Source organism: Stenella coeruleoalba (assembly GCF_951394435.1).
Source record: "Stenella coeruleoalba genome assembly, chromosome: 5".
Lineage (NCBI taxonomy): Eukaryota > Metazoa > Chordata > Mammalia > Artiodactyla > Delphinidae > Stenella > Stenella coeruleoalba.
Genome location: NC_137150.1, coordinates 11,053,765 through 11,077,170, shown reverse-complemented (window position 1 = coordinate 11,077,170; position 23,406 = coordinate 11,053,765). Strand labels below are relative to the sequence as shown.

The following is a 23,406-nucleotide window of genomic DNA, read 5'->3' as shown; positions in this document are numbered from 1 at the left end:
GGCTTAAACTTTTGTCTTTTCCATTTGTCTTTAAATCCACCTGGAATGACTCTTGTATAGATGTGAAGTAGGAATACAATTTTGGTTTTCTCTCACGTGGCCTACCAACAGTCCCAGAATCATTTGCTGAGCAGTCCTTTTCCCAGGGATCTTCAATGTCACCTCTATCAACTATCAAATTTCCATATATATATGGATCTGCTTTTAAGCTGTCACATTCCATTTGTCAATTTGTCTGTCCCTCTGCCAATACCACTGTGTCTTAATAATTGTAGTTGTAACAAGCCTTTATATCTGGTAGGGTACAAATCTCCCCATTGCCTTCTTCTTCAAGAGTGTTTTGACTCTTTGTTCCTTCATGTAAATTTAAAATCAGCTGTCAATTTCCTCAAAAAAAAAAAAAAAAGTCTACCAAAAAACTCAAAATCAAACAAAGAAGTAAAACAAAACACGTAACATGAAGTGGAAAAGTAAGATTGCACAATGCATGTTATTCTCTTTTAAGTGTACAGTTCTGTGGCACTGAGTACATTCATCTTACACTTATGTAATTCTGTTAATATTTTCTCATTAGACAATCATATTATCTGCAAATAATGAGTTCTGTTTCTTTCTCATTCTAAAACCCTTTATTCCTTTTTCTGGTCTTTTCCAGCTGACTAGGACCTCCAGTATAATGATGGATAGAATATTGACACTGGGCACTCTCGTCCCCAGCAAAGTTCCAGACACTCCTTACTCTGCCCCTATTACCTCCTACTCCTTCCTAATCCCCAAAACCCTCCATCAAATCACGGTATCCTGAACGTCCCCTTCATTCTTGTGCTAACAAAAACCTGACTGTCCCCTGAGGACGCAGTTTTCCCTGCAACCTCTCAAGTCAGGCTGTGTTTTCTCCCATGGTCCTTGTATCACTGGCCGTGGGAAAGGGTCTGGGGTTCTCCTTGCCCCACTGCTACTTTCTGTGCATTCCCCTTTCTCTTCCCCAAGCCTCATGTCTGAATCTCCTGTCATCAGATCATATCACCCGCTATCCCTTATTGTTAGTCATCTATTAGTTCCAGGGTCATTTCCCTCCATTTCATGATGAATGCGTCTCCTGGTTTATGCTTTTATCCTCATACTACTCCATTCTTAATTCCCATCAATTTCAACATGCATGTGGATTATGCTTCCAAATATGCTGGCCTCAATGATTTGAGCTTCTCTCTTCCAAAGATCTCGTCCTCCACCCTACCTTAATCACTCGTTCCCACAGTAATGTCCTAAGGTCTTGTCAACACTGTAAAGTATAACCCCTTCATACTCTCAATGTCACACAAGTAACTCTCCGACCACCCCCTCCACCATTTTTCCAGCTCTTTCTCTAACTCCCTATCTTTCATAAACCTTCACCTTCACCTGAGTCATCAAATCAGGGATCCTCCCATCGGTCCCCTCTTCCCTCTTTACCTGGCTTAAGTCCCATGCCTATCTGTGGATATACGCTGGGTTCTCATCTGTTCATATGCCAGGGCAGGGAAAGGAGAGGTAAGGAGGAAAAAAACCTTACAAAACCTCACAAGCAGAGGGCTAAAACCATCTGAATTTTTAAAAAAATTGTTTTCAGTGAGAATAGTTATTCCCTAACAGGTTTCCAGCGTCTTGAAATTTCTACCTCGCTACTCTTTTAAAACATCACGAACCAGGGTTAAATTTTAATGTACAGCTGTACATATACAGAGGCTCTCAGCTAATGTCCACTTCCTCAGCTTGATGGACACTTTCCATTCTCTCTGTAAACTGACTGAAGCCACAACCCCCTGAGCAGGTGAGGCTCCCAGGCTCTCTAGATCGTGCGCCATTACACTCCAGGGCCTCCTGGGGAGCTGGTGCTCCCATCAGTCACTGGTGTTCATTCCCAAGCTTGCTTGTGCTGTTGTTCTGAGATTTATCATTATATACGAGTATATAAACAATGCAATACGAACGTGAACAGAAGGCAGTTTTATTTCCTATGAAAAGTATGTTGACTACTTTGGAAAGACTTGTTAAACAAGCACTGAACAAACTCTACTTAATTAAGCGTGGGAGAATCAACAATGAAAGTCTGGGTAAAAATATAAAAGAATCTGCTCTCATATTACTTTTCAATTGTTTTTAAGTTCTTGCTATAAAGAAACCAAAACTCTATTACATGTGTGATTTATGTAAGATAAATGGCCCCATACTCAAAGAAAAGGCCTTGGCTCTACATGAAAAGAATGATAAGTGAGTATTAACATATTTTAACTTATAATAAAATATTTACAGTAAGAAGGTACCATTTGTAAAAATCATTTCTCGACTTAGTTGATTTTAAGTTAATCAACATGGTTACCCACTGTTTGTACAGCTAAGAGAGCCTCTATTGTAGTTTACAAAGCACCTCGAACCTGATCTTACCTGCATCTCACAATAACCCCATGAGTGAAAGACACCCCCATTTTACAGACAAGAAAACTGAGGCCCAGAGAAGAATGAAAAGGTGGCCTGTTTTGAGTCACCTGACTTAGGAGTGATGCTTTACTCCCTGAGTGCTGCAGCAGCCTCCTGGTGGCCACAGCAGCTTGGGTTCTCCCCAGTCTAACAACAATGATGGGAGTGACAACAATGACGACCACAGCTGCCATTTAAAGAGCACTCACCATTTCTAGGCACTGCACTAAGCACTTAAAACACATCTCATATAATCTCCCCCAGATCCTAAGATCTAGGAACTATTATCTCAACATTCCACAGGTAATGAAATGAAGGCTCAGAAAGGTAAAGGAAGTTGCCTACATTAGGGGAGCCAGATTTGATTCTAGGCACCCTGACTCCAGACTGTGTGCTCTTGTGCACTGAACTATGCTTCCTCTCACTTTACAGGAAGACTCCACATATCCTAGGCAGCTGCAAAATCATCCCTGCTCCAAGGCTGGCCAAGCTCTGAAGGGCAGCGATGGCCACCAGGCAATTGAGAATTTAGGGTGGATGTTTTATGCAGGAGAACTTTCTTCCCTACACTGACTACGCAGCCCACCTCGTGAGAACGGGGAGACTCTGTCAATCGAGACAGCACGTGAGCCTCAGAGAGAAGGTAAGTGAAAAGATCAGGACATCTAACCCTCAAGTGCAGGCTCCCAATTACTAACCTTGTAAATGTTTTGTAAGACAAGGTGCATTTTATCAGGGTGAACCGTAGAGAGCACAAATATCAACATGACAACATCCACAGACTCCGGGGGCACGTGTTCCAGAAGGTCATCTTTAGTCAGATCACACTGGAATACCTTGCATCGTTCTGTGTCATATAAAGGATTTTGCTAGAGAGGAGAAAAACACAAAATAATTTTTACACCACATCCACGTTGATACATGGAGAAAAACACAGCATCAAAAGGAGATCCTACTTCTACGTGTACACTGCTGCACAGAAATCAATGATCACTTTGTAACTGTGTAAAACAGTAATGAACCATTTGCACATTAAAGCATGTAATGTTCAATACTGCTACAACAGACAAGATTTCATTTTAACAAATCATTTTTTTCCTTTTAAAAAATTTTATTTTATATTGGAGTATATTTGATTAACAATGTTGTTAGTTTCAGGTATACAGCAGAGTGATTCAGTTATACATATACATGTACCTATTCTTTTTCAAATTCTTTTCCCATTTAGGTTATTACAGAGTATTGAGCAGAGTTCCCTGTGCTATACAGCAGGTCCTTGTTGGTTACCTGTTTTATATATATTAATCAATCATTTTTAACTGTGTACACAGTCTATCACATATTCCAAACTGAGCATTTTAGAAGCATGTAACTCTAGAGGGATGATAATCCAAAACCAGCCTCTGCTCCCTTAACCCTATGAGAAGTCCTTCCAGCTTCCTTTACTGAGATGCTCCCACAGTTCTTCTGGGTATATTTTCCCTTGATGCAGCAAGCTAATAAAACCTAACTTTTTTTTTTTTTTTTAAACTACAAGTGTGTTCCCGGTACATTTTGGTTCATTGTTTCAACACATGTATAAGAGCATTATGGAAAAAAATATCAAACTTTTCTTTAATGTAAATAAGGACTTTAATAAATTGAGAGATATACAAAGTTATTGGATGGGAAGGTTCAATGTTGAAAAGATGTCAGTTCTACCTCTTATAAATCCAATGCAATCTCAACTGAATCTCCACAGATTTCTAGAAACTTGACAAGGTAAATTTTATTCATCTGGAAGTGAAAATCTTGAGGAATAGCCAAGATGATTTTTTTTTTTTTTGATAGTGGCCATCCTAATGGCTGTGAGGTGATATCACATTGTGGGGTTTTGTTTTTTTGTTTGTTTTTAATTTATTTATTTTATTGATTTATTTTTTTTGGCTGTGTTTGGGTCTTCATTGCTGTGCATGGGCTTTCTCTAGTTGCAGTGAGCGGGGGCTACTCTTCGTTGCGGTGCGCAGGCTTCTCATTGTGGTGGCTTCTCTTGTTGCAGAGTAAGGGTTCTAGGCGCGTGGGCTTCAGTAGTTGCAGCATGCAGGCTCAGTAGTTGTGGCTCGCGGGCTCTAGAGCACAGGCTCAGTAGTTGTGGCACACAGGCTTAGCTGCTCTGCGGCATGTGGGATCTTCCCAGACCAGGGCTTGAACCTGTGTCCCCTGCATTGGCAGGTGGATTCTTAACCACTGTGCCAACAGGGAAGCCTGCCAAGACGATTTTTAAATGAAGAACAGTGGAAGAGGAGGCACACTACTGGACATCAAAACACATTACAAAATGAAGTACTAAAACAGTGTGGTTTGAGAATGGGGACAAATAGATCACTGAGACAGAACAGAGTCCCCAAACAGACCCATGTATAAAGAGGGATCAGTAGTGTATATGACAGAAGAGAGATGACAAAAATGACAATTAGATTTAAAAAAAGGTAGATAATAGGGACTTCCCTGGTGGCGCAGTGGTTAAGAATCCACCTGCCAATGCAGGGGACATGGGTTCGAGCCCTGGTCCGGGAAGACCCCACAGGCTGTGGAGCAACTAAACTCGTGCACCAAAACTACTGAGACTGTGCTCTAGAGTCCACAAGCCATAGCTACTGAGCCCATGTGCCACAACTACTGAAGCCCGTGTGCCTAGAGCCCGTACTCCGCAACAAGAGAAGCCAGTGCAATGAGAAGCCTGTGCACTGCAACAAAGAGTAGCCCCTCTCTCCACAACTAGAGAGCCTGCGCACAGCAACAAAGACCCAATGTGGCCAAAAGTAAATTTAAAAAAAAAAAGGAGATAATACAGGTGACAATTATCAGGAATGGAAAACTAATTTCTCACTCAATTCACTGTTTGAACAGCTAGCTCTATCCACTTGTGTTAGAGGACAGCAGACCACTTGGAGTAATAAAAGACTTGGAGCTCCAGTGCAGAGATGTAGAGAGGTGGAGAGACGTAGCTCCCATCCTTATGGGAAACAAGCTGGACAGACAGCAACTTTATGTGAACCCATGAAAGAACAGAGGTCAAAGAACTACCAGCCATCCCCAAATCTGGAGAGGGAACAAGTGCCTTCAGGGAGATGCAGGACCCAAGCGTTTGCTTACCTGAGGCAGTAGCCTTCAGCCTGGAAAGAGAAAATTAGAAATGTGACAAACAGATGAAGCCATCGGGATGTTTCCACCCTTTGCAGGTGTTTCCAACAAGGACATCACCAGGCTCTCACAGAGACAATGGTGCTCTTTCTGGTGCTGGACTTTCTCACCTCCTTTAAGGGAGGAAAGGTTTAACCTGCAGGGGAAAAGTTATCTGAGGCCTGTATCCTTAGGGCACTGGTGGAGTACCACTACCACTGGGGGAGGGCCCTACTCTTCCCAGACCTAGTCTTAATCTGCAGAGAGAATGGCCTCAAGACCACAGAGGATGACAGAGGCGGGGAAGCAATGGGAGAGAAAAGCTCTATTCCTGGAGAAGCAGAAACACTTGTGAGGGCCACACCCCTAAGACACAGGTCCATTATGCAGTTCAAAAACTGAGAATCAGAACATTAGAGAACAGTCTCTTTCCCAACATACTACCAACAAATCTCCAGTAATAACAACAGTGGATTGCTGGGAAAGCTGCAAGAGACAGACTCTTCATGGTGAACAGCACAAAGGGAAGACCCAAAGCCAAGAGGAGCAACAAAAACAAAGTCACCAGAGGAGTTTGAAGTCTCTGAGGCCGATAGCAACAACAAACCTCACAGGTAACTATAGCAACAAGAGACTTCAAATAGAGCCCAACTCCTGTCTAGATTATTACAAATCCTTATTACCTCAGTATCCATTGCCCTATATAACATACCCGGCTTTCAACAAAAAAGAACAAGGCGTACCAAAAGGCAAGAAAAAATATGGTCTGAAGAGACAATCAATCATGAGAACCAGACTCAAATATGACACAGACGTTGGAACTACAGGTTTGGACATTTAAAATAACTGTGATTAACATATTAAAGGCTCTAAAGGAAAAGGTAGACAACATGCAAGATCAGATAGGTAATTTCACAGAGAGATAGAAACTACAAAACAAATCAACTGGAAATGCTAAAAACAAAAAACTTAGTTACAGAAATGAAGAATGCTTTTGACGGACTCATCAATAGGAATGCCTACTGCCTAAAGAGGAACCAATGAACTTGATGATAGGACAATAAATTACACAAACTGAAGAAAGGGAAAAAAAGTTAAAAACAAACAAAAAACCAGCATCTAAGAGCTGTGAGACAATACAAATGGTATAACATACAAGTAATTGGAATCCTAGAAAGAGAAGAGGAAACAGAGCTGAAGAAATACTTGAAGATATAATGGCCAAACTTTTTCCAGATTGATTAAAAACCATAACCAAAATTTAAAAAAGCATATCTATGTGATTACAGAACTTCTAAACAAGACATAAAACCTTCGTACCTTAAAAGGAAAAGATTATCAGATTGGTTCAAGATGGCAGAGTAGAAGGACGTGCACTCACTCCCTCTTGCGAGAGCACCGGAATCACAACTAACTGCTGAACAATCATCGACAGAAAATATTTGAAGAGATTAGAGTCGAAAACTTCCCTAACATGAGAAAGGAAATAGCCACCCAAATCCAGGAAGGGCAGAGTCCCAGGCAGGATAAACCCAAGGAGAAACACACCGAGACACACAGTAATCAAATTGACAAAAATTAAAGACAAAGAAAAATTATTGAAAGCAACAAGGGAAAAAAGACAAATAACATACAAGGGAACTCCCACAAGGTTAACAACTGATTTCTCAGTAACTCTACAAGCCAGAAGGGAGTGGCATGATATATTTAAAGTGATCAAAGAGAAGAACCTACAACCAAGATTACTCTACCCAGCAAGGATCTCATTCAGATTTGACGGAGAAATCAAAAGCTTTACAAACAAGCAAAAGCTAAGAGAATTCAGCACCACCAAACCAGCTCTACAACAAATGCTAAAGGAACTTCTCTAAGTGGGAAACACAAGAGAAGAAAAAGACCTACAAAAACAAACCCATAACAATTAAGAAAATGGTAATAGGAACATATATACCGATAATTACCTTAAACGTGAATGGATTAAATGCTCCAACCAAAAGACACAGGCTCGCTGAATGGATACAAAAACAAGACCTATATATACGCTGTCTACAAGAGACCCACTTGAGACCTAGGGACACATACAGACTGAAAGTGAGGGGATGGAAAAAGATATGCCATGCAAATGGAAATCAAAAGAAAGCTGGAGTAGCAATACTCATATCAGACAAAATACACTTTAAAATAAAGAATGTTACAAGAGACAAGGAAGGACACTACATAATGATGAAGGGCTCAATCCAAGAAGAAGATATAACAATTATAAATATATATGCACCCAACATAGGAGCACCTCAATACAGAAGGCAACTGCTAACAGCTATAAAAGAGGAAATTGACAGTAACACAATAATAGTGGGGGACTTCAACACCTCACTTACACCAATGGACAGATCATCCAAACAGAAAACTAATAAGGAAACACAGGCTTTAAATGACATAACAGACCAGATAGATTTAATTGATATTTATAGGACATTCCATCCAAAAACAGCAGATTACACTTTCTTCTCAAGTGCACATGGAACATTCTCCAGGATAGATCACATCCTGGGTCACAGATCAAGCAGGGGATGTGGGTTTGATCCCTGGTCAGGGAACTAAGATCCCACACGCCGTGGGGCCACTAAGCCCACACACCACAACTACCGCGCCCGAGCACCACAACTAGAGAGCCCGCACACCGCAACTACTGAGCCTGCGTGCTCTGGAGCCTGCGCACCACAACTACAGAGAAGCCTGTTCACTGCAACGAAGAGCCAGCATGCCACAACTAAGACGTGACACAGCCAAACATAAATAAATAAATAATTGGAGACAGTACTTTTTGCCCATAAGATTGGAAGATATAAAGAAGACTGATGTCAAATGTTAAGGGCATAGAGGAAAAAATATCTTTATACTATTGGTGAAATTATAAATTGGTATAATTTTCTGGATGGAAGCCTGGCATTATCTACTTAAATTTCAACATGTATCCTTTCTCCAAGGAATTCTATTCTATTATTCACCACAGAAATAAGTGTACACATGTGTTTTGGGGCATGTGTACAATTTTGATCACATTAACCCTACTTGTAAGAGCAAAAAATTAGAAACAATTCGAACAATTACCAACAAGGCAATTGTTACAGTATGGTATATCCGTTCTATGGAATACTACAACAGGTAAATGAAATGCAGTGGACCTACATGTACTAGGATGAAAAACTCGGCAAGATATAACATAGAGCGAAGAAAGCAGGTTATAGTACAATGTGACGACACTATTTAAAAAGTCTAATAGATGCTAAAACTGTGAAAGGTTGGTGGAAAACTACATATGTTGCCAAAGTATCCCCCACATATCTGTTAGTGACAAAAAGAAAATACCTGTGCAACAAAGGAATTAGGTAGTTACTACCTTAACCCAGCGATCAAAACTAGCATCACTTACAGCGAGATTACACTACTGCCTCCTGATAGGATGCAGTATGAAAGAAACAACATCAGCTATTAAAGTATTTTTGCCCAAAGTATTTTACCTGATTTAAATCTAACTTCTAGTTTACAGGAAATACAGAAACAAGTTAAACAATGATTAAAAGAAACAATCAGACCCAATTTGGCATGTGGGACCTCATTATAGAAAATGGCTTGCTCTCTGAAAATTCAATGTCAGTGGGGAAAAGGTCAAGGGGAAGGGCAGGAATGTTTTAGGCTAAGGAGATCTAAGGTACATAATAAAGTGTAAGATGTAGTCCTTAATTAAATATAGCTATTAAAGACACCTGGGGCTATTGGGGGAAATCTGAATCCAGACTGGGTATTAATGACATTAGGGAATTACAGTTATTTTTGTCAGACATGATAAGTATATTGTAGTCATGTAGAAAAAGTCCTCATTTTTTTTTAAGATGTAGGCATACATATATAGGAGTGAAGCGTGTCAACATTTGTAACTTACTTTAAAACAGTTCAGCAAGTCTATAAAGCAAAAATAGCAAAATGCTGGCAATCATTAAATCTGGATACAAGGATAAGGATGTTGTTTGGTATTTCTTTCTACTTTTCTGAATACTGCTATGTTTCTGCTGTATGTATTATACATGCATGTAAACAGGAAAACTAGGTTCACAGGGATCATAGCTGGTTAGCTTCAGGGAGAGGACTGAAATTGGGCAAATGGGTGTAGAAGGCAGGTCCAACAAGTCTAGGAAAATATAACAAAACACACAGCTGGTGCACCAACCTTGACATATTCAACTGCTCTTGGAGAAAAATCACAGGCATAGGCAAAGATATTCGGATCTTCTAAAAGCGGGAATAAACAGTTCCCAACCCCACAACCAGCTTCAAGCATAGTCAATTTTTGATCTTCAAACTGAGGAAAGAGAACCCAAAGTTACAGTACACTACATCTACACAATGAAGAAAAAACTAAAAGGTCCAGAACACGAGACAAGGTCTCTGCCCCCACGCAGTAGACAATTAAGTGAACTGATAACCCAAAGCCACTGATACCTCGTCCAACATTGGGAGTTTGGTGTGGAGAAAACAAAGCATAATGGTTAACAGAATAGGCTCTGAGGTTAAACCGCGTGCACTCAAATCTGGACTCCTCCCCTCGCCCCGGGTTCTATCACTGAACAAATCACTTAAACAGCTTTGTGCCTCAATTTCATCAGCAAGTGGGGATAATACTAACGCCAAACTTCACCATGTTATTATAAGGCTTAAGTTACAGAACACATGTAAAGTTCTAGAAAACGGGCATGATAAAGTGTTCATCATTATTATTATTATGAACCTGCCATTGAAATCATTCATCATGAATTTAATATTTACAACTTTCAGATTAGCTTTAAAAAACAGAAAATGTCCCCCTTTTTTTTAAACTTACAAAAAAAGCATACATTTATCTACTTTTCCTTCTCTTGCCATAATACAGAAGCATGATGCTGATGGCCTGATATGTCGGTGTGAAGTGGTTGAAAGCCCCACCAGTCACTGATTTCAAAATTCTGTGACTGGCCTTTGTTAGACAACAGGACTGCAGTTACAGCGTCTTTTCTCCTCTGTATTATACAACTCAGCGACTGCTAAAACTACTCGAGACAAACAGTGTATATCTAAGGTACAAAAATTTATGAAGCCTCTGAGAGGTTTCATAAATTATCTCACACTCCCCCTGGGAATGCAATAAAGCACCCCCTCTTCTACACATTCTAAATGAAGAACAGCTCAAATAAGGTGTAATATTAGTTTACCTCTCTACATGATCTGAGCTCCTCAAACTCTCTGGTGGTCCAGTGTCTATCTTTGAAGAAATTAGTGCTATTTCTTTTGTAAAAAAGGTCCCAGTTCTTCTGAGCCTCTTTTTCCAGTTTTTGCTGTTTATAATCAGACACTAAAGCTTGGTCTCTTGTCAGTTTCTCCTCTTCTTCAGAGCTGAGAATCCTCGCCTGAAGCCCTTTCCTTTGCAAAGCAGCCATCTCCTAAGTTGATGGTAATATATTTAACACTGCTGGAGATTCTCCATTCCTTAACAACCTGAGAAATTCAAGCGGATACTGCAGACACAGGCAGGGTTGTCTCAGATGTGGTTCCTGAGGTTGGGTCCAAGCCTCAGGCAGCATCAGGTGTTTCGCAGGAAAAAGAATGAGGCTCCGGTTGGGGGGTTCTAGAACAGTTTTTTAAAGATGCTGAGTTAGTGGTCCTACAACAGTTCTTTCACCTAACAGTTCAACTCAGCAAACGTTTACTAGGTGCTGACCTTACACAAATCCCCGCTCCGCTATTGAATACGTCACAAAGACCAAGACACTGCCGCTGCCTTCAGAGGGCTGACATTCAGCGGCCAGGGCTCTCACGCACAGAACTGTAAGGAGAGTCACCGTTTCCAAGGACCGGAGACTCAGTGTTTTTCGGGGAAAACAGAGCTAAGCCCGGGTGGCCTGAGACTCTGAGTCTTACGAACCAGAGAGGGCGTCACTTCCCAGGGACTAAGGCCCTCGCGTCACCGTCGGCACGCGAAGGGGAGGAAGAGACTCAGAGACGCGTGGCGTGGGGTGCCCAGGATACTCGGGATAACCCAGGCCGCCCGGCCGCGAGGGCCTGAGAGGACGGCGTGAACCTAGTCCCTCGCGCGCTGGGGCCCCGTCATCAGTTCCTAGGTTCACCTGGAGGGTGGGGCCGGGCGCGCTGAGCCCTCAGCCAGGCCAGCCTCGGAAGCAAAATTTGGGAGCCACAGCGAAATGACCCTTCGAATGGACAAACCGCCCCTGAAGACCTCGAATCGGGCTTCTCAGACGGAGTCCTTCTACCCTGACACTGCCCCCGCCATTTCCGCTCCGGACCCAGAAGTCCCTCCTCGGCGCCGGAAGTTCCGGGGCCCCGCTTCCTCAGAGTCGCCCACCTTCCGGACGCGGAGGCCAGGATTTGCTTCCGGCCACGGGTGGGTTCCGGCTCTGTTCCCCGCGCGACCTGGAGCGCTGTCCCGGGAGCGCGGCTGCCCAGGACACCGGTACCGGCAGCTCGGGCCGCGGGCGCGCCAGGAGGGCACCGGTGCGGGCGCGAGGTCCGGGGGGGCCATGAACGGGACGGCCAACCCGCTGCTGGACCGCGAGGAGCACTGCCTGCGGCTCGGGGAGAGCTTCGAGAAGCGGCCGCGGACCTCTTTCCACACCATCCGCTGTGAGTCCGCGCCCCCACGGTCGCTCCTGGCCGCCCTTAGCCCCTCCGGTGTCCAGGGAGCCCTGCCAGCGTCAACTCCCTTCCTCTCAGCCCGGATCCGCCGGAACCTCGGGTTTTTCCCAGCTCACTCCCAAACCAGAACTTTACGACGTTCCCACACTATTCCTCTGCCTCGTGGTACCGAACTCTTATTCCGAAGACCATTGGCCCCTTTTCCTGCCGCGTCCAGCCCTCCCGCGCACTGACGCTCCCCCTCTTATTTCTGAAAGGCTGCGACACCACATCAGGCTCCAGCTCTTCTCTGTAGCCGCTTTTCCGCCATGACCCCACTGGGGGTCTCCACGCTTCAAGGAAACGCTTGTTGTTTTCTCGGGATCCGCGTCCACTCCCTCCTATTCCATTCTCTTCTTCCCTGTTTTCCTCACTTTTCTTCCCTCGTCCGTTTTGGTTCTGCCCTCCCTGACGCAGTGCTTCATCCCCTTTGCAGCCCCAGAATCCACATCCTCTCTGTGCCTCATCAGTCTCCCTCCTCACTGTCTCCATGCTAGCTTTTCGTGTGATTTTGATGTCTTTTGAGGTCACCTGGACTACCCCAACTTTTCCTCGGGACCAAATCCCTTGTGGGTGAAGAATAAAATTAGGATTTAAGAGCCAGGAATAAGTTAGCGCTTGATCTATGTTTGGAAGCAGGAGCGAGCAGGCCTAAGGAATGTGGAGATAGTCATTATGCTGTCCTCCTTTTTCTCCATGATTACAGACCCTATTGAGAGAGGGCCCTTCCACTCTGTGTCCTGGGTGAAGAATTGGCTGACTGAGCATACCGCTGTGATTCACAGGCTCCTGGTTTCCCTTCCTGGTAGCTCCAATGCTGGTTAAGACTTGTTTTTGTCAGAGGAGCTCCTCCTACACGTGACTCAACACCTTGGAAGAGGGTGTGTTAGATAAATGCAGTTCTATTTTCCTGTGGTCACTTGCCAGGCCATTACTCTTCTTCCTACTGACAACAGGTCAGCCCTTTCAGAGGAAGGGTATTGGGAATATGATAAGAGCGTCATTTCCTGAGCAGTTTACTGATTTGATGTTTTAGCAGAGTGAAGGGCAATGTGGAATGTAAATAAGACACTTCACAGAAGCACCTGGCCTGCCGTTTGAGGCAGGTTTGTGTTAAAAGGGAGTAAGGTGGCTGTTCATGCTGTGCTCTAACTGCAATTCAGAAACATGGGCAGGATTAACCTTTGGAAATACAGTTCAGCCTTCTGCTCCAAACTTCTACAGGAGTAATCCTTGTTAAAGCTATGGAACTGGAGTGTGGCAGATCCTAACTTTGCCAGTTCCTATCAAAATGAAATCAGCTTATATTGTGCTATGGCCTTTCATACTGGGTTTTACAGTCACAGGATTTTAAAAATATGCTCTGTTCCTTTTGATCCTTATAATAACCCTAGTAAAACACCTCATTGTGGATAATAAAACATTAATTTTTCATCTGTCACTTGGCAGAAGGGGATATCTTTGCTTAATAAAATGTTGTGTAAATTCTAGCCTTTTTTCTTCAAAATAATCCACTGGGAATGAGAAGAAAAGTATGTGGAGGTATAGATGAGACAAGATTGTCCCAGAGCTGGTAATTATTGAAGCTGAGCGATGGTACACACAGCTCATGGTATTATTCTGTCTGCTGTTGTATATGAGAAGCTGTCCACAATGAAATAGCTTTCTGAAAAATTCTAAATGGTGTGTATTTTCCATTTATTTGAGTTATAAAAAATTTCAGTTCTTACATGGGAATGCCCTGCAAACCCTTAGCAAAAGTAACCTGGTGGATAAATGCTTTTGTCCTTTCACTTTAGATGACTTTAAGCCGGCATCTATAGACACTTCCTGTGAAGGAGAGCTTCAGGTCGGCAAAGGAGATGAAGTCACAATTACGCTGCCGCATATCCCTGTAGGTTTTATCCCACTGTTGTTTTTTTTAATGTGGAATCACAGTGAATCCTCATATTCTATGTTATTGCAATTTGATTTTCCTCCTATTTAAATATATCTAGATTTCTGAAGTGCCAGTATAAGGGAAAAAGGAATTTTGGGGGTAGGGCAGGGTAGAATTCATGCTTCCCAGGTACTTGAGTAAAAATAATTCTTTGTCATTTTCCCCAAGCTCCCTTTTCCCCCATTTGTCCCAAAGTAGACAAGGTTCCTGTGTGGACACCTGGCCCCTCCCTTAGACACACATAGCTTCCCCCCAGCAGCTACAGAGAGAAAGGCCCAGGTGCCCTACGGATGTAAAGCAGCAGCTTAGGAGTGCAGAGGGCAGGAGCAGGGTCGACACGGGTCGTGAGTCTGGCAAGGGGTGATGTGCAGGCTGGTGGTTTCAGCCAGAAACCAGAGGTGTAGAGCCTTCAGCCCATTTAGGGCTGAGGAACCTGGTGAAAAGCTGAATGGAGAAGCCTTGCCCGAGGTGGCGCTCTGATCACAAAGCCCAAAGGATCAGACAGAATACTCTTAATGACCATGGGTCAGTGCATGTCCCAGCCCTGTCCTGGAACATCAGTTCTCGGTAACCAGTGATAGAATGAAAAGGCTCTGGACAGGGAGACCTGGGAAGCTTTGTGCTGGGGAAAACTTATTGTCTGCTAGTTCAAACTGCTATCTCATTACTTGTTGCCTTTGGCAAGTTACATCATCTCCCTGTGGACCTTAGTTTCCCAAATGTAAAATGAAGAGGTTACATCAATGGTCCCTAAGGTCTCTTCCAACTCTTAATTTTTACTGTATGAATAAGGAGTCAAGCAGCCAAGCAGTTTCTGATTCCATACAGAGGATTAAACGCTGTATTTGGCAAATATTAATGACCACCTACTGGATGCTGGCTCACTACTAGGTACTGAGAATATAGTCTTGAACAAAACAAGCACGTTTCTTGCCCTTAGTGAGTTTAAATAAATATAAGAAAGTGTAGCACTTATTTTGGAAAATCTGGGAAGGCTTGCCTGAGGAAGTGACCTTTGAGCAGATTTGAATGTTGAATAATTAAAAGGGAATGAGAGGGTGGGATGTTGCAGGCAGAAGCCCTGTTAAATCCCTCCAAGAAAGAGCTTGGGTCTGAGAGAAGGCCAGCTCCTTCTGCTCTGGAGCCTGCAGAGCCTGCGGCGAGTGGAGCCGGGCAAGGTGGAAGGGCCAGGTGGCTCGTTTAAAGATTTTCTTCTTTGGCCTTAGAGTGATGGGTAGTGATTCAAGGGCTTAAGCGGGTGAATGGAATGATGTACTTACTGTGAACCAGCCAGAATAACGAGCTGCTGTTGGAGAATGCTCTGTGGTTACTTGGCATGGGGGGAAGCCTGGACTCTCCTATTACAAGGAAGTACGGAGGTCACTCACTAGCTTTACTACTTACAGTGAGAGCTCTTCTCAGTGTCAGACACGTAATGCGTAATTTATGTTTCTCAGTTCACATTTTACCATTATTTGTAACATTTCCCAAATCCCTGGAAAAATGTACAGTAATTTAAAAATTTTATATTTATTTCTTGGTTACTTAGAGCCAGTTGCACAGTCACAGATTCTTGCCGTATTGTTATTTCCTCTTTATTTTTGCTTGGGAAGCCAGCAGGAGTTAAAATACAAATCGGTTCATTCTGTTCCTTTTTGAGTAGCTCTGATAAAAGATGTGATGAGGTAAAGCCACCTGTAAATTCAGTTTTGATGTGCATAACTGGTGTGTTTGGTTTGATTGTCTGAATTGTACTTTTGTGGCGTGTAGGGATCCACACCACCGATGACTGTGTTCAAGGGGAACAAGCGGCCTTACCAGAAGGACTGTGTGCTTATTATCAATCACGACACTGGAGAATATGTGCTGGAAAAGCTCAGCAGCAGCATCCAGGTCAAGAAAACAAGGTATGTGAAGAAGCAGATACAGATCAATGTGCCGTTTCTGTAGATTTACATTATCTATTCAGTTATTTTATAAGGATGTGAGAACCTGGGTGCTTCGTGTTGTTGGCAGTCTCAGCAGCTTCACCTCTCTCTTCTCAGATAAGTCAATAAAATATTTTTTCCTCAAAGGCAATAAAGAGAGATAATGCTTTTAAGACCTGAAACATAGAAAACATTGCGGAAAGGAGTGTACTGTATGATTAAATCAGTTTTATTAATTTCATGATGGTTGATATAGTACCACCAAAGGGATAAGGTTTAAATTTACAGACTTAAAGTTATGAAAGAATAATTTAATAATATATATTCTTGGGCTTCCCTGGTGGCGCAGTGGTTGAGAGTCCGCCTGCCGATGCAGGGGACACGGGTTTGTGCCCCGGTCTGGGAAGATCCCACGTGCCGCGGAGCGGCTGGGCTCATGAGCCATGGCCGCTGAGCCTGCGTGTCCGGAGCCTGTGCTCTGCAATGGGAGAGGCCACAACAGTGAGAGGCCCGCGTACAGCAAAAAAATAAATAAATAAAAATTAAAGAAATAATAATATACTTTATTAGAGTGAAAACATTAAATTTTTACAAGGTACATTTGAGGTCATTATTACACCAAAGTAAAGCTTTGTCTATTTTTTTTGAACAATGAGCTCTCTAATTTTTAATGCAACAGACATTACACGTGTCATGTGAAGCCAATTAGATTTTATTTTAAAGTCAAGTTTCATTCTGTAAATAGAAGTAACCCAGTGGTTCTATTTATATCGTGATACAATAATTATTGTCAATTATTTTAAAGAGAGTATTTAATGTTTTTTTGCTTATGCTTCCTCAAGCCATTTTTCTTTACTCATTCCACAAAAAGTAAAAGTACCTACCATTTATTGAGGGTACTTTATTTATTTATTACCACGTGCCAGGCACTGTGCTAGATGTTTTACGTGCATTATCTAATCTTTACAAATAACTTTTGAAAAGGTAGTGTTGTTACCCTTTCACTCACTCACTCTCTCTCAAACACACACACGCGCGCGCGCGACGAGACTGAGGATCAGTGAGATTGTGACTCACAGTGTGTTTGTGTTGATTACCTCCACCAGCCAGGTGCTACTCTTAGGCTTCTGAGAGCTGATGATTGTGGGAGTTTGACTTACTACTCAGTGTCATCTGGGACTAGCAGTATTTTATCACTTAGGTGTTTGTTAGAAGTGCAGAATTTCAGGACATACTAAGTCAGCATCTGCACTTTAACAAGATCCCCAGGTGATCTGTGTGGACACCAAAGTTTGAAAAATGCTGAGCTAGTCCATTTACAAAAGAAATTGTTAATAGGTAGCATTTCCTTGGTCTGGGGTGGAGTGCTCTGCCTACCTGCGAGCAAGAGCTGGCCTGTGACAAAATGAGCAAGCAGTAAATAGGTAATGGAAAAAATTGCTAACAGGCCAGTATTTCAAGAGCTAGTTTAATAACTCACGTGTAATTGTAATTTTATACTGCACACAAGGTGAATAGTTACATTTTCCGTTATTAAAATGGGTTCTCGTAATTGCACTATATCCCACCTCTGTGTCTTACCTGCTGCTTGATATAAAATGTGAGCTCCGTGAGGGCAGCGAGTCTGTTTTATTCGTCTCTGTGTCTCTGGTGCACGGTGCAGAGCTGGAATGCAGTAGAATGAGTAGTTTGTGTGATAAAATTAACAAATATCAGTATTTTGAAGCTGTCTGTAAAGAGCCTGGGCTTCTGCAGAGACTTCCAGGTGCTTGGTAAACGAGGCAAACCTGAGAACCACTGTTCTTGCCCCTCCAGTTTAAAGTCCGTATCTCATTTCAGAGCTGAGGGGAGCAGTAGAATCCAAGCCCGAATGGAACAGCAGCCTGCGCGTCCCCCACAGCCATCACAGCCACCACCGCCTCCACCACCTGTGCCATTCAGAGCTCCAACAAAGCCTCCGGTTGGACCCAAAACCTCTCCCTTGAAGGATAACCCCTCACCTGAACCTCAGCTGGATGATATCAAAAGAGGTAGAGAGCATTTTCTGGAGCCATGGTAGCAACTTGGAGGAAGGTATTGATGTTTTTGTGGAGATCACGAGACCACGTACACGGCGGCGTGGGCATTCTCCGCAATCGTAACAGTTTCCGCAGGGCCCGCCGTTCCACAGGTGATGGCGGGCGGGGTGGGGCGGGCCGTGGAGGCGAGGTTTACCACTTGGCTCGTTTGACAAGGGAGAGTCCGGGACAGTGACCTGAGCTGTGGCTGTCTTTGCAGCTTTCTGCTTAGAGGCCTGAGGCTTAAACAAGCCTGCCTGCCATCTAAAGGTCCATACGGCACACCTTTTAAGGCTTTGAAAGAAGAGAATGACAAGGGACTGGGGGTAAAAACCAAGTGTGCCAATGTTAGTATAGTGTCTAGGTTAAGTTCCACGACCACTGCTTTGTATTAACAAAAGTGCATAAATATGATAGCGCCTGGGACACTGGGGACGCTGGCCTAGAAGGACTTAGAGGTCTGGTCGGGCTCTCCAAGGTAAAACCAAGACAGAGGCACTCACCTTGGCTCCCTCCCCCACACAGTGGATGGTTTTAGTTGTCCAGACACTTAGAAAGTTATGAAAGTAAGTGTTATATTTCATATTTGTGAAGTTCTGTGAAACAAAGTCAAACCCATAACAGTAGTAAACAGGAAAAGATAAAAAGTTGCCCTTGGGAAGTTTGCCTTTTTCACCCTGTGGAAATACTGTCTTTTCACAAACGAGGTCACTCTCTGCGTGGTACACAGTTCTTAAGCCTCTGGATTTTTTTTTTTTTTCCTCATGGATATTAGAATGCTGTCTATGGAAGTTTTCACTTTAGTTGAACAGGAATTGGACCATAACAGGTTGTTGTTGCCAGTTATGCTTAAAGGAACCATAGTCATTTAAGGCCTCATGGTAGGTTTGGACAGGAAAATCTGGCATCTTCCTTGCTGTAGCCTATGGTGAATCGTTAATGTACTCACTCACATTAAAATGGTCAGGTAGAACATGTGTTTCCTTCCCTGCTTTACATTTATTAACATTGCGGTACCTGAAGGCATGCTGTAAGTCAAATGTGTAAAGCACAGAGGAGGGGTGTCGTCCCGCCGTCTTTCTTCAGCCACCACGGCTCCTCCTGCGAGCCTTGTTTACCTGTGGAACGTGAACGCTGGAAAGGCCCCCAGAGGCTGTCTGCTGTGGCCCTTCCTTTTTCCGGAGCATCTTGGAAAATTCATTGCCTTCCACCTGGGTCTCCCTGCTGGTCAGAGGTGGATCCAGAGCAAGAGCTCAGACCTTCCAGTTCTGGTCAGGTATTTTTGAGCCCATGAGCAGAATGTTGCTCTTCTCTTATTCGGTGTTTAATCCCATAATTCATAATTCTTTTTTTTTTAAAGTAGATAAAGGCAAAATAGACTTAATTCATTTCTCAGAAGAATCATTATCCTGGAGCAGTCTGCTTTTTGGTTATTTTGGGTGAATTAAATGTTTCCATTGTCTCTCTGGAGATGTGTTAGATGTTTTTGTTTGTTGGTTTTGCTTTGGGTCATTTTGTTTGTTTTTAAGGACTCAAGAAGCAGGAGTTCATTTTCAGTTATTCCTTGTTGCTCTTGGTTTTGCCAGCTTACTGTTTACAGAGGCTTACTGTTTACAGAGGCGCTGACCCCCGTCCCGTCATTTATTCCAGAGCTGAGGGCCGAGGTGGACATCATCGAACAGATGAGCAGCAGCAGTGCAAGCAGTTCCTCAGACTCTGAGAGCTCGTCAGGAAGCGATGACGACAGCTCCAGCAGTGGAGGCGAGGACAGCGGCCCCGTGTCCCCTCCGCAGCCGTCACACCAGCAGCCCTACAACAGCAGGCCGGCCGTCGCCAACGGAACCGGCCGGCCGCAAGGAAGCAACCAGCTCATGTGCACCCTCAGTAAGTGCACGCTCCCGCTTCTGGGCCGAGGCAGGGGCTTGGGGTGGGGAGAGGGAATATCAGGCCAGAGCTGGAACTTCTGTTCATCTTACACCAGAGTCTATAAACCTGACGGTACTTAAGGCATAAGAAAGGGTCCTGACAAAGGCAATTTGAAGCAGAAAAGAGTAAGTTACCAAACAGTAAAAAAAGAAAAAGCACAAAACTGTTCCATCTCTTTTCTTTTCCTTATTGGCACAAATTAGGTTTTGTGAATTCTGGAAAGTGTTGAAACGTGAGCCGCAGAGCTCTGTACTTTTGCATATACCAGGCTTTAGGGGTGCCGCCTGCCCCCACCCAGTCCCCCACCTCCAGGTTTTATACAGTCCTGAGAGCCCAGTGCCATCAGAGTGCGGTATCCCACAGCCCACAGAGTTGGGAACCTGTGCCCTTCGAAGGTGTTTGGCGACCAGCTAGCCTTCGCAGGAGGGAAGGAAGGGACATTATAGCGTCTGGTGGCTTTGAGTGCAGTTGGTGGTAAAGCAAAGCAGGGGAGAACAAAAACAAATGTCTTTGTCTTGGAGGTGGGGAGAGTGCAGGTTCTCTGCGCCCTCCTCTCTCCCGACTCCTGGAGTTGGATGTTCTCTTCCCGTCTGACTTCTGTGAGGAGGCTGGAAGGTCAGGAGGCAGTGGCGGGGAAGCTAGCCTAGGTAACCCTGCTCCTGTGGGCCGGGCAGAGGTCACTCTCAGCCCCACACTGTAGACGTCATGTAAACCCCTGAGGTGAGGCCCGGCCCCAGCCTTGTAGGGCGGTAAAGAGCATCCCTGGCCTCTACCCACTTAGGTGCCGGAGCACCTCCTGCTTTCCTCCAGTGTGTCAACCCAGAATGTCTCCCGGCATTGCCAAGTGCCCCTGTGGCGTTGGAATCAGTGCCAGTGGAGAACCACTGTGCTGGGCCTTGCTCTACTATCTGAGTGAGTTCAACACTTTTGTGACGTCAGTTAAGGCTGTTACCTGCTATCCTGTTAACACAGGCCCAGCTTCTGGATAGCAGGGTATACTTGATGCTCTTCTCAGTTGGCTTGGGAGAGTAAGTTTCACACTGCGAGTTTGGAATTCACAGTGGAGAACGACCAGACAGCTACTGTGGCTATAACTCAGCATCTTCATTTTGCCCAGTCAGTGCTAAACTATTCCTTAGAATAAAAGAGCCAAAAATGGCTCCGTGCTTCTCACCTACCTACCAGCGCCTTAAACTTCTGTTAGCTCTTCATAGCTCCAAGTCCTCCTGGCCCGCAGCTTTTCCATGGCAAGACCTTAATCTTTGCATACCTCATATACAGTAAAGTACTGGAGTTATTTAAACCAGGATCATCAACTGGAACCAATTTATAAGCCCTAAAATCACAGTAAATAGCGCAAATTTGGTAAACCCTAATGTGAAAACATACAGAGTAATGATAATATTGTTTTTCTGAATGGTAATGTGTATTATATCTTCTCCCCCCACAAAAAAACAAATGGATCAGTTTGAACCCGGGTCAAATTGATTGCATAAGAAATTTCAGAACTGAGATTTCAGCTCCATTACACTGACCTGTTTATGTGCATGTCACCTTTGTAAGTGATGGCGCTTAGCTCTGCTGATTGGAGGTTGTCAGCTGGTGTTGATCCCATCGCCTTCCCCACGTCTAGAGCAGCAGATGTCACCTTTTTTGGTCTCAGACTTCTTTATGTCGTAAAACTTTTGAGGACCCCAGAGAGCTTTTGTGTGTGTAGCTTATATCTATCAATATTTACCATATTAGAAATTAAAACTGAGAAATACTTAAAATAGTAATTCGTCTAAAAGAACAACAGTAAACCATCACCTGTTAAGAAAAATAACATTTTTATGAAAAATAAATTTTCGAAATAAAAAAAATATTTAATATGAAGAGTAACATTGCTTTAAAAGTTTGCCAATCTCTTTAACATCTGGCTTAGTACAAAGCTGGATTCTTACATCTGCTTCTGCATTCAATCTGTTGCCGTAAGTTGTTTAGGTTGAAGTATATGAAGAAAATGTGGCATCACATAGATATGTAGTTAGAAAAGAGAGGCCTTCAGGTCGAATCCTTCTGAAAGGGTCTCAGGGACCCCAGGGTTCTCAGAACAAACTTTGAGGAGAGGTGGCCTAGAGATTAGTAATCCAGAAATACAGGAGTTCACTTTTCTTCTTTTCCAAGTGGTATCAACTGGGGTCCTGTTATTCTTATCATATTAGATGGAAAAACTTACATTCTTCACTCCTAAAACCTAAATGTCACACACTAGACAAAACTTTGAGGCTTTATAGAGCTCATTAGTTGAGATTTGTGGTATAAGGTAATGTGAAGGTTCTGGCCAGAGGGGTCGGGGGGTACTGGATTAGTATATGAGTGGTATGCACAGTATAAATAGTCTTCAGCTTCCTTAACAGGAAGCCCAACTTGGTATTATTTTCACTTTTATAAAGCAACTTAATATGAACAATTCTACTAGACAGTGAGTCATTTATAAATATTTTTTGTCATTTATTGACACATGTATGTCTAGCCTATCCCTCCCCTGTTTTATCCCAGAGAGCAGTATTGCTGTGCTTTGCAGATACCAAAAATAGCAATTCCTTTAAAACGTTGACTGCACCAGTTCTGTCACTGAGCCAAATCGGTTTTCCTCCCTAATTAAATGGAACTGGCCTGGTTTTACTGTAGTGTGAGAGCCCAGGCAGTCAACCAAAGAACCGTGGGGAAGTCATTTTTAAATTGGGTACTTTGGGTTTGATTTTGTTTTCTCTTTATAGGAAATGACTTGCAGTTGAGTGAGTCTGGCAGTGACAGTGATGACTAGAGCCGGATCTTTTGAAATCAACTTTTTGTGCACAGATCTGCTGCGAGACTGGGCTGCTTTAGCGTGGAGTCCACGCCGAGAGGAAAACGTGGGGATCAGTGACTGTAGGAGGAGTTGGAGGCTCTGGAGCGCTCAGATGTGCCTGTCTTTAACATAGCGGTGATGGGTGATTTTCTTGTGTAATTTTTGAACAATGTCACGTTTCAAAGTTTTAAGTAGATCTATAGCAGAACTAACAGAATTATCTCTCTTATTTGGTTAACACTGTTAACGAAAAACAGACAAATGTGCCCTGGTCTAGGTTACTCAAAGGCCATTTCTTCACCTAGCCAGTGATGCAGTTGTAAACCTCAGCAGCCACCAGCTTGGCCAAATGGTCTGCACCAGTGAAATGAAACACAGTCT

At 43.4% G+C, this 23,406-nt stretch overlaps 2 protein-coding genes across 6 annotated transcripts in view; one reads left to right on the top strand and one right to left on the bottom strand.

Moving 5' to 3' along the window:
- METTL6 (methyltransferase 6, tRNA N3-cytidine) overlaps nucleotides 1-11,915 on the bottom strand; it is a 19,150-nt gene extending 7,235 nt beyond the window's left edge. For 4 of the 5 annotated variants that reach the window (XR_013828595.1, XR_013828596.1, XM_079923340.1 and 1 more), the window contains exons 1-4: nucleotides 11,778-11,915; nucleotides 10,866-11,278; nucleotides 9,848-9,979; nucleotides 3,156-3,326 (exon numbers count right to left, since the gene is read on the bottom strand). Coding sequence is in view for 3 of the 5 variants with exons in the window: in XM_079923340.1 (XP_079779466.1) it covers nucleotides 3,156-3,326; nucleotides 9,848-9,979; nucleotides 10,866-11,090 (528 nt within the window). In the remaining 2 variants the exon portion in view is untranslated. The remainder of the gene's footprint in view (nucleotides 1-3,155; nucleotides 3,327-9,847; nucleotides 9,980-10,865; nucleotides 11,279-11,777) is intronic. The other variant, XM_079923341.1, reaches the window with a different exon arrangement.
- EAF1 (ELL associated factor 1) lies at nucleotides 11,784-23,406 on the top strand. Its single transcript, XM_079923338.1, has 6 exons — nucleotides 11,784-12,291; nucleotides 14,142-14,236; nucleotides 16,052-16,188; nucleotides 18,049-18,239; nucleotides 19,917-20,150; nucleotides 22,955-23,406. The coding sequence occupies exons 1-6, from the start codon at nucleotides 11,853-11,855 to the stop codon at nucleotides 22,999-23,001; spliced, it is 1,143 nt and encodes a 380-aa protein (XP_079779464.1). The 5' UTR covers nucleotides 11,784-11,852; the 3' UTR covers nucleotides 23,002-23,406.